The sequence below is a fragment of the Amblyraja radiata genome, chromosome 10 (genome assembly GCF_010909765.2).
Source record: "Amblyraja radiata isolate CabotCenter1 chromosome 10, sAmbRad1.1.pri, whole genome shotgun sequence".
NCBI classification, from domain to species: domain Eukaryota; kingdom Metazoa; phylum Chordata; class Chondrichthyes; order Rajiformes; family Rajidae; genus Amblyraja; species Amblyraja radiata.
The window spans coordinates 22417711-22429058 of NC_045965.1; the positions used below are offsets into that span (position 1 = coordinate 22417711).

At 47.7% G+C, this 11348-nt stretch overlaps 1 protein-coding gene across 5 annotated transcripts in view; it reads left to right on the forward strand.

Annotated features, from left to right (window-relative positions):
• rc3h1 (ring finger and CCCH-type domains 1) overlaps positions 1 to 8300 on the forward strand; it is a 104714-nt gene extending 96414 nt beyond the window's left edge. For all 5 annotated transcript variants that reach the window (XM_033028325.1, XM_033028326.1, XM_033028327.1 and 2 more), the window contains 2 exons: positions 1913 to 2025; positions 3901 to 8300. In XM_033028325.1, the coding sequence (XP_032884216.1) occupies positions 1913 to 2025; positions 3901 to 4042 (255 nt within the window). In that variant the 3' untranslated portion in view covers positions 4043 to 8300. The remainder of the gene's footprint in view (positions 1 to 1912; positions 2026 to 3900) is intronic.
• The last annotated feature ends 3048 nt before the right edge of the window (positions 8301 to 11348 follow it).

Sequence of the window (11348 nt, forward strand, 5' to 3'; positions counted from 1 at the left end):
TGAGATTCCACCTTCAGGGAACTATGCACAGTTATTTACAGCCAAGGTTACAGTGCAAAGCAGAAATGTTGCTAATGATATGCTGAAAATGACAAAAAGCAACAGAACGTACAAACAGCTGCAAAACAAGTCTCAATAATGCTCTCCATCGGAATGCAGAAGCAACCGGGTTGGGAATTAGTAAAGAGAGGCTTATTAAAGTGCGAGAAACGCTGATGGGATGAAAACCATCAGGCAGTTACCTGGGGATGAGAGAATGCGGGGGTGTACAGGTTCTGTGCAGCTCACATATATCTGGTAGCCACAGCCAGGTGTTTGGGACACCAGTGAGACGGATTTGCTGCCAACTGCGGGGCTGCAGGGAATCCAGTTTGTGGCCACATTTCTGCTGTGAACTACCCAAGGGATGGGCTGTTGTCAGGGATGGAAACCTGCTGTGGCCCGGGCAGGACTTATCGATGACCATTTCGAGCCTGAGCTGTGGAGAAAATCCTTTACTCTGTATATTGGGGATTTTTTTCAACTCCTCAGGGCAGTGAGGCTTGAGTATATTCAGAGCAAAGATGGATTTTTGGATGATGAGAGAAAGGAGAGATGGGAACATGGTAGAGAATCAGCTGTATTGGTACTGGAAGGCAGAATTGTATGAAGGGGCCAAATGGCCTATTCGTGCAGAACTGTGCAGACTCCTACCACTGAAGAGGATTGGGTCTCGGGACATGTACTTCACTTCACTTCATCCAGTTGATTGGATTCAGGTTCCACTGAGCACCCCAGCGGAGGCTCAGATCCCTGGATCTCTGGAGAACTGTGGAGACTTCTTCCTTGTGGCCCAGAAATATCCAGTGATGCCCATGTGTTTCTGCTGTATTTTCCACATTAGAAACAAGGAACTGCAAAAGGACACAAAGGGGTGCAGTGATTCAGCGGATTAGGCAGCATCTCTAGAGAACGTGAATAAGTGACGTTTCGGGTCAGGACACTTTTTCAGTCTGAGGAAAGACTGACCCTCTTTGCCTGGTCCCGACAACTCGAAATATCGCCTGTTCATGTTCAGCAGAGATGCTGCCTGACCCCCTGAATTATTCCAGCAATTTTATCTTCTTTTGTAAACCAGCATCCTTGTTTCTACAGTATACTTGAGTTTGTTAGTCGGTACATGAAATGGAGGATGCAGGAATTTGAAGCTGCTAACCCTCTACCACTAACCTACAAATGAAAACTGGCCCCATGCTGTCCCGACTTCCCCATTCTGAAGTCAACTATTATTTCCCAGAAGGAGTTGATGCTGAGTGTGAGGTTGTTGATGGACCATGCACCCAGGTGTTTTGTCTCCCTCTTGTACAATGATTCATCATCAGCTGCCATTCGGCCAACAATGGTATCTTTGACAAATTTGTAGATGGCATCAGAGTTAAGGCCCTGTCCCACTTTCCCGAGTTACTCACGAACTCTCCCGAGTTTTTCCATTGATTCAAACTCGTGGAATGTCGGTAGCGAGCTCGTGGGAGGCCGTAGGAGTCCGCAGATGTTTCGTATCGGCTCGTAATGCCAGCCGTAGGAACTCGGGGTATCAGGTAAGTCAGGACGTATTTTCAACGTTGAAAAATGTCCATGAGTTTTAAAAAAGATAGCCCCGAGTACCTACGAATGGCTATTCCTGTAATTCCCCAAATTCGAATAAAGGGGAAAACTCAGGAGAGTTCGTGAGTAACTCGGGAAAATGGGACAGGGCCTTTACTCCAGCGCTTTGTGTCCTTTTTTCCACATTGTAACTGGTTACAAGTGCTTTCGAGCAGCCTGCTGTATAAGATCAGTGGTAGTCTTCCTCGCCTCAACTGGGCAGTGGCCAGAGAACTGTAGCATCATCGTGTTATCTACCCCAGCCAATTATTTTGTATTTTTTGCGCAGGAGGGTCGGCCCTCATTGGAAATGCAGTATAAACTGGCATCAAGCCATCAGGCAGAGAACGGGCAGCCTGAGCAACAACACAAGCCCCCAGAGGACCTACAGCCTTCCCTCAGGTAACTGATTCGGATGATGCTCACCACACCTTCATCAATTTGTAACCATTTAATCATTATTTAGTGTCAGACATCACACATTGGCACAACAGTAGAGTTGCTGCCTTACAGCGCCAGAGACCGGGTTCAATCCTGATTCTGTGTGCTATCTGTACGGAGTTTGTACGTTCTCTCTGTGATTGCATGGGTTTTCTCCGGGTGCTCCGGTTTCCTCCCACATTCCAAAGACATAGAGGTTTGTAGGTTAATTGCGTTTGGTAAGTTGTAAAATTGTCCCTGGTATATCTGTGTAGGTTAGCGTACGGGGTGATCGCTGGGTCGGTGTGGACTCGATGGGCCGAAGTGCCTGTTTCCGCGTTGCATCTCCAAAGTGTAAAATCTCAGTGTGATAGCCTCTGTCCCATTCTGGTCCATTTAACATGCCTGCTATTTTTCCTCTGGAAATGTGTTTGAAAGCTAGATTCTTAGGCATTAAATGCAGGCTTTCACCATCGCCATCTGTAGGGAGGCGATCTGCCTCGTACAGGCAGTTTACAGTAACCACCAACAGCCCCGCACCCCCAGAGAACCCCACTGCATTTCCTGCTTGAGTTGTTAAATACTCCTGCGTTTGGGTGGCAGCTGCAGATTCAGTGCCCTTGCTCTGAGGGTGGTCCTGGAGTCTTGCGCACACACACACCCCAGACCCAGTCCTTGTCCACTGCACCCAGTGACTACAGCCAGACCCCTGCCCAGCCTTTGGGTTTGCCCGTGGCTGGGTTAGGGTGCAGCTAATCACCTCATCAAGTCAATTTGCCGTGAGGTGTGATTTGCTTAGGATTGGTCGTGTTCAGTCCACGGTTTTTCAGTGTATTTTAGACTCATAAAGTCATAGTGTGGTGACAGGCCCTTCGGCCAAACTTGCCCAAGCATGCCCCATCTACACTAGTTCCACCTGCCTGCGTTTGCTCCATATCTCTCTAAACCTATCCTATCCATGTATCTGTCGAAGGATTCTTAAATGTTGCGATAGTACCTGCCTCAACTACCTCCTCCGGCAGCCTGTTCCATAAATCCACAACCCTTTGTGTGAAAAGGTTACCTCTCGGGTTCCTATTAAATCTTTCTCCCCTCACAAATCTCTGCCCTCTGGTTCTCGCTTCCCCTATGGGTTAAAGCCTCTGTGTTTATCCGATGTATTCCACACATGATTTTGTACACCTCTATAAGATCACCCCTCATCCTCCTGCGTTCCAAGGAATAGAAACCTAGCCTGCTCAACCTCTCCCTATAGCTCAGTACCTTGTGTTTCTTGAATGGACAGTGTTAACACTACACATGTTCCATTACAAAACTTGCTTATAGTTGCTGAATATGTTGAAGGAGTGGGAGATCTCTTGATCTGAAAGGCATCCAAAGGTATGGGGAGAGTGTGGTGGTAACTTTAAGAGGTACAGGATCAGCCCAGATTATTTAGAAATGGGCAACGGGCTGAATGGCTTCTCCTGCCCTTTGTTCTGTGTTTCCATTCCACTGGAGCTGTGATCCCAAAGTGTTCTTAGTTCAGCTACAGAGTTGTCACTGATCATTTTTAGCTTCTTCAAACTCATCTGCCTTTACTTGCTGGTACCTGCATGTAAATTTGAAGAATGCATCCTGGGTTAGTGAAGGGGTACGGTGTAGATCTGTGAGAGACTCTGGCCGGTTTTAAAGTAATGTTATTTCTACGCTCATCGCCGCACCGGATACCAGACACATAAATGTCCTGCCTCCACTTCCCAATAAAGGGAGAGAGCAGTAGGAGCTGAAGGTTTAGACTAGGAAGGTTTTTATATCCCAGATCACAACCTATCTGTGTTCAAGATCCTGAAGATCTTCTCTGTTCTTGTTGCAAAGTGAGGGATGCAAGATCGGGGCCTCGGGCTTCACTACAGACAGCGCCGTCAGCACACTGACCAGCAAAGCCGCCGCGCTCACCTTGGCCCTGGACGCAGAGGGAGCAGGGGACCACTGCGACAGCCAGCAGAACGGCCTTTAAAAGAGCAAAGACAACAACAAGTCCACCTAACAGCTCGTTTAAAGAAAAATATACAGCACTGCAACCAATGGACTTGACATGTCACTCATCTAGATGCAATGCGTCAAAGTAGCATTGAGTTTTTTTGTTGTTGTTGTGTGTATGTGTGAACTTTTTATTTTATTAGCATGCATGCCTTGGCTCGCAAGGCATGAGACATATCCTTATGATTACCTGGTTAATCTTAGTGAAGTAATCTCACCTTATGTACCCCAACTTCAGAACTGTGCCTGCAACAGCGCAAGTTATTGAAGTCACATTCCCATGGGATTCTGAGATGATGTGACGAAGGTCAACGTCACAAATGGAACCTTTTTAGTTCCACTGCAGTGAGGAGCAAATACTTCCACTAACACGTTTAATCAAAAGCTGTTACTTTCTGATAGAAAGAAGCTCTGACATCTTTCTTCAAGCGACCTTCCTCAGAAGGCCCAGACTCCACAGTGGGGAGGGAAAAAAGTGAGAATGCCTTTGGCAAGTGGAAAAGTAACATTCTTAAATATTGTCACTGTACTTTCCACAGGGTGGAAATTAACTAACCCAAGAGCAGCCTAACAGGAAAGGGTTAATGCTTTCTGAAAATTACCTTTATTGAAGATACTGCCTCCCTTTAGATAATTTCCCAAGTGTGTGCTCATTCAAATGGTCGCGGAGAAACTGAGAGATCATGCCTGCTGGTCCCACTGAGATAGGTTCATCCAGGCATCCCACATTGGGAAGTTGGATCAGAATATCAACATGGGAGTGGATTGATTCTGTAAAGGAGGCCGAGCAGATCTCCTGATATGGGAGGGATTTGGGCCATAGTTCCCTGCACCGAAGGAAATAAGCCGGAGTGCCTGGACAGGGGAGCACCAACCGAGGTGTTTGGCTTCAGTGGGGGGAGGATTGGTTGTGGGGGCCTCAGCAAAAATTCCCAGTGCATGAGCAGGTTGAGGGACTGGAACCATTTTGGCAGTGGTGTCCCATCATGATGGGTTGTGTGGAAGAGGTTCAGGGTGGGAGGGCAAATCAGAGGTCTCGGGTACAGCGAAGGGTTGTTTACAGGCGAATCCCATGATGCGGTGGGTGACCTTTCAGTTTCTCCGTGTTGACCCGTGAAGGTGGTATGAGACTGGGCCATCACTTAGCTGCAGGCTAACAGGAACAATATTATCAATTATCAGTCATTTATCCAGTATAAATCTTCAAATAAACTAGATCCAGAAATTAGTGCGGGAGGTGCAGGAATCCCATACCGCAGCAGTTTCAGGGCTCTCTCATCATGTCTGCAGCACAATTAGAATGGGTATTAGAAATGTTCTCCAGGGCTGGTTGGGTGAAAAGGTTTGTGGATCTCAGGCCCTGCTTGTGTGGGTCTGATTAAAGGATCCCAATTGCCCGTTGTATCAGCACTCCTGTAGAACATAGCAAGTGTTGGCATGTTCTCCCCGCTCCACACCTTTCCTACCAAGGTGACCAGCCTCCATGCTGCTTTTCACATTGAATCTTGAGCTTTACGAATGTTGGCTGGGAGGGTTCTTCATTGCAGAGTTCAGCTTACAATTTTGAGCTTTATGCAGTTTGTTTTTAAAGAAAAAGATCCTTATGACAAGTTTTAAACTGATCGTTGTGTGCTGTACTGCAAATTTCCTCAAGGCTGCGAAAGCTGAAACGTTTTTCAAAATGTGTTTCAAAAATCCAGTCTGTTTTATTTCAGACCCGGCTGTGTTGGCTCTATTAGTTAGCTCCTGTTTTACTGTTGGACAGTGCTGATCACAGCAGCCTTACACTGTTGGTTCCAACTAAACTTGGGCCGTCATCTCAAGCACTGCTGTCATCTGAACTGTGTGCGGTGATGGGAAGGGGTGGGGAGGCCACTGAATCCTGTTACATCCAAGGACTGGGCAAAGAGAAGTGAACCCAACAGATTTGTTTCCCCTATCCCTCACCCACTGGAATTCACCCAATTCAGTGGAATTGGCCTTGGTCAGTACTTTTCTCACAGGTTAATACCCCTTGGACCACAGCTGGAGTCTGTGCTGTCAAAGGAGGTTAAGTCAACAAGTCAATATTTTCCTCAAACATTGATGGTACAGTGTTCACAAAATGATCCCCAAGCGCCTGGGAAGCTAGGTGAGATCTCAGCCCAAGCGAAGGATGCCGCTCCTTGTCTAAGGACCTTCCTTTGGGGATTTATTCCTTCCCCACCCTCCACATCCGGGTCTGACCTTGACACACCAGGCATGATGTCAACAATCCCTTCCACAAAAAAAATCCCTGCTTTAAAATCTCCCCATTCCAGGTCAGATTTCTGGCATATGTTTTGCCCCCCCACTCCCCCCCCATCACTGGGAGCCGGTGTAAGTGGCCAAACTATTGAAGTTGTGGATCTGTTGTAGCCCACTGCACGGAAAGGCCTGTCGACTCTCGAGGAACGGCTGTCGGGGAGTTTTACCACTTTTCTGGGCTATTTTAAGTTGAATGACTTCTGCAGCAAAGTGCTGCCTGTTGAAGTAGTATTTCTTGCTATTTTCTCAGCTATGTAATCATAAATATGGTACTTTTTAGATTGTTTTTCCATCAAGCCCACGCCTATGCTAAGCACTGATATTCAGTCGGTTAATGGGCCAGCGGTTCTCCGGCACCAACGTGAGTGGGCACAGTGTCTGGCGCATTGCCTTGTGGTGCTGTACCGTGCCAGTGGGTCACTGCATGCCACCAGTTTGTCCATGCAGCGCCCAGTTACACTGACGCTCTCGCCCTCACACAGCAACCGCTTCACTCTCCAGTCCCCCAACCCTTGATCTTGTTGCAATGACTTCTGTGAAGTTGTTTTCTCCAGTAGGGGATGGAAATGATTATTCCTCACTCAGACTCTGGAGATGGCCACGAGCTGCTGGCGGGCACAGCACCCACACTCATGCTTCCACTCTTGGGTACCCGGGCTGTCGAGGGCATTATCACAGCAGATGTCGGGAGGAGACGGGGTGAAGGGACCTTTCACTGCACCAGCTCTAGAGCCAGCCCGCACCGGTCTGTGCTCAGGGGCCCATACCTTGGCCCTCCCACACCTATGTCTACAGCTGGGACCAGTCATAGCAGCCCCACACATCTGTACTGAACACACTGTCGGCAACAGCTGTTCAGGCCCAAGATGTTCCAAAACACCCTCCTGCTGCCAGCCCCCTCTTCCACCCTCCCCTCAACCCGCTGCCACTTCCTGTACCTCGGCTGATTATACCTCAACCTCATTGCTCCCACAAGCCCAACTTTTTTGGCAGTTTAATGCCAAAAAATAACATTCAAACATTCTTAAATACTGTTGCACCAAACTATTCATTTATACCAGTACAGTTCCAGTTCGACCCAGTCACTGGACAGGACAGTGGACTGAATAGTTAGCTCATTTTTGCAACCTTTCCACAACTCTCACTCCCTACCGCCCTCCTCTCATAAGTATTCTCACTCCTTAGCCTGCATTCGTCCTCTTGCCTCTTACTCATATCCTATTTCCCTCCCTTCCTCCCCTCCGACTCTCCTCCCACACTACCAGTGCACCTTCCCATCTTCTTCCTTCCCTCCTCTCAACCTCAGTCCCTTCCTCTGCTTCCATCCCAACTCCTAACCCTGTCTCTCCCTGCCAATCCTCGCGCCTGCCTTGTGTCCACCCCAGGAGGAGGAAGCCATGAGTGGGACCACTGCCCTGCCTGCAATCCATGGCCAGGCCACCCCCCATTAGCACACGCTGGATACTGACGCTGTCTGTGGTACGTTGGTGTTGCCGGAGGCCCCTTAGAGAGTGTGCCATCAATGCTCTAAGGCTTGAACCTTGGTTACGAGAAGAACAAACCCAGACACCACCTGATGCCGATCCTCACGGAGAGAATTTTGCCTTCTCATACATCAACTTGTTTAGTTTTCTTAAATTAAGGTAAAAAAAAATAAATTTCCTGAAAATTTTGTTTGATATACTCCAGTATGGAATGTTTTAGAATATCTTTCTCCAATGTGGAATGTAGCTTTTTCCTTTGTAATGAATTCACTGTGTGAACATTGTTTTTTGCCTTTGTATAGTACAATAATATTCCGCTTCAGTACTGGGGGAAGGGAATCGGTTAAAAAAAAACTGTACATGAGATTGTTCTGCTTTTCAGAAAGCAAATGCAGTTCGTGCATCGAGAGAAGTTCACAAGGACTTCAATAAATTGTTTAAAAAGAAAACAAAACTTTGAATTGCGACTTGTGTCCTTGGTGCTATTTATTGATGTTTCTCCATTCCCGTGACCCTTCTCTCCCACTCTTAGCTCTTCCAACCCACAGCAGCCCTCCCCCCTGGCCTGTGAGCATTCCTCACAGCATTCCTGTTAAGGCAGGCCCTCTCTACCAAGGCCTCTTCCTTTTGCAGCTCTTCCAGCCCACATCCAGGGCTAAATGGGAGGCAATTCCTGTTGCAATCTGGCTGAGGAGGAGTATTGCTGATGTGACAATCTCCTAACCCATGAACACCCAGGAGGAGGCCAATTGGCCCATCGTGTCTGCTCAGACAATAAGATCGCTGATCTGACTGTAACCTTGGCTCCACCTTCCTAACTACCACTGGTAACCTTTCACCCACTTGCTTATCAAAGGTCTATCCACCACTGCCTTAAAATGTTCAAAGATTTTGCTTCCACTGCCCATTAAGGTCACAAAGACTCTCAATCCTCAGAGAAAGAATCTTAAACATGTGACTAGTTGTAGACTGTGGCCCCTTGTTCCAGATTCTCCTACAAGAAGAAACATCCTCTCCTTGTTCCTTGTGACTACCTGCGTTTCCATCACTCTTTGCTCTTGTGGATGAAAGCCTTGAGTGTCCAACCTTTCCTCATAAGATTAGCCATCTGGTCCAGTCCAACTCCTGAACTGCTTCTAACATCCATTTAAAAAAAACAATATTGTACCTGTACGTGGTGCTCCAGATGTGGCCCCACCAGCGTCCTGTATGGCCGAGGCATCACTTCCCTATTTTTGTATTCAATTCCCAGCAATCAACTATAACACTCTGTTTGCTTTCTGAGTTACTATGATCTGCAGACTGGCCATTTGTGAAGGGCGCATTAGGACCTCAGGTCCCTCTGTATCTGGGAGCACAGCAATATCTCGGGTACACACTGGGAAATCTGGGACCTTCTGCATGCTCTCCCCTCCCGTCTGTGGCACTGACTGGCCAATGTGGCTGGGGGAAGCTGAGCACTCAAACATCCTTTGGTTGAAGATGTCCCACGCCACTGCAACCACAGTGATTGATCTGAGTTCATGTTTAAGTTCAAATTTATTTGTCACATGCACCATAACGTGCAGTAAAATGTAATTTACCATGCAGCGTTACAATTAAAGGACATAATGCAACACCGACATCCACTACAGCATTATTCACTGTGATGGAAGGCAATACAGTTCACAGTCCTCCTCCTCCTCCTCCCTTGTTCACCCGTGGTAGGGGCCCTGACCCTCCGTAGTCACCCCTACGGACATCCCGATGTTCAAGCCCTCTGGTCGGAATGCCGACGTCGGGACAGGTGGAGCTCCCAAATCAGCCACCTCCTTACCGGAGACCGCGGCTTCCAGATGTTGTAGGCCGCAGGCCGGCGGTCGGAGCTCTTCTCCGGCCAGCCCTGGCGAGGGATCGTCCGCTCCACGATGAAAGATCCGCTCCACGCCTGCCGCCAGAAGTTCCACAGACCGAGACTCCAAGATGTTGTAGGCCGCGGGCCAACGGTCGGAGTGTTTCTCCAGCGACCCCCGGCAAGGGGGTCCGCAATGTTAAAGTCCCTGCTGCGCTGCCGCTGAAGCTCTGAGCCCGACTCCGGGAAAGGCCGCGAGGAGGGGGGGGCGAAGAAGCGACAAGAAAGAAAGAGTCGCATCTCCATCGAGGTATGTGCCTGAAAATGGTTTCCCCCTATTCCCCCCCACAAAAGACAGACAGAGAAACACTAAAACATACTTTTGGACATACTAAAAAGAACAAAAAAAGTTGAAACAACGAACCCGCTGCAGGCGAGGCAACCGACTCGCAGCGCCACCAGAACCAGAACCTGCTTGGCCTGGGGAGCATTGGACTGAAGGTAGAGCATTGACATTATCTGCTGTATCTGTATCCCTGTCCTGGCCCTCCTAAGGATCAGAGGACATGGCTTTAAGTTGAGGGGGGAAAGATTTAATGGGAACCTGAGGGGTAACTTTTTTTACACAAAGGGACCTGGTGTGTGTATGAAACAAGCTGCCAGAGGAGGTGGTTGAGGCAGGTAACATTTAAGATGCCAACCAGATGGCCCTGTAAACAGTACAATCACATTAGCCACATCGGTCTCACTTTTAAAGATATTCCCTTTATTCTAACCATCCTTCCCCCTCTACAACTTCACACTAACTTGCTTTCTCATTTTCCCAGTTCTGATGAAGGGGCTTCCAACTAAAACCTTTTCTCTCCACGGATAACGCCTGACCTGCTGAGTGTCTCCAGCATTTCCTCTTTTCAGTTTTCAAATATCTGCACTTTGTTGTCTTTTTACTTTCCCAGTTCTGATGAAGGTTCCTTAATCTGGTATTAACTCTGTTTCACTCTTTGTGGATGTTGCCTGTCCTGTCGGGTGTTTCTTGCACCTGCTATGGTTTGCTCCATGCCCCTCCTATGTTGAATGAGAAATCCTGTCCATTCGAGTTCATCAGGTTGAACACACACTTTGTACCCAAACTTTCTGAAGTGGCCCACAATGTGGCAAAGACACTGTGAGATCCCACACACTGCACCAGGCCTGCCCCAGTGATGGATGTAGAGGACTGAAATATTGGCTAGTGTTGGTCATGGTTTATTATTGCCAAGAAACCGTGAGAAACTTTGTTTTGCTTGTTATCCAGGCAAACCATACTATTCATAAGTACATCAGGTGGTGCAAAAGAGAAAATAAACTGCAGAATAGTGTTGCAGCTAGAGAATGTGCAGATAACAAAGTGTATGGGGTGCAATGAGGTGGATTGGAAGATCAACATATTCATCCTTAGTTTATGAGAGGTCTGTTCAAGAGTCTGATAATCTGCCCAATGGTAGACAGGAGACGAGGGAATGGCCAGGGTGTGAATGGACCTTGATCATGTTAGATGTTTTATTCCGAGACAGCGTGAAGGCTTGATTGTAATCATGCAGATTAATTCCGCTGACTGGATAACACCAACAAAAAAGCTTTTCACCGTGGCTCAGTACATGTGACAATAAACTAAACTAAAACTAAGTGTAGATGAAGTCCAT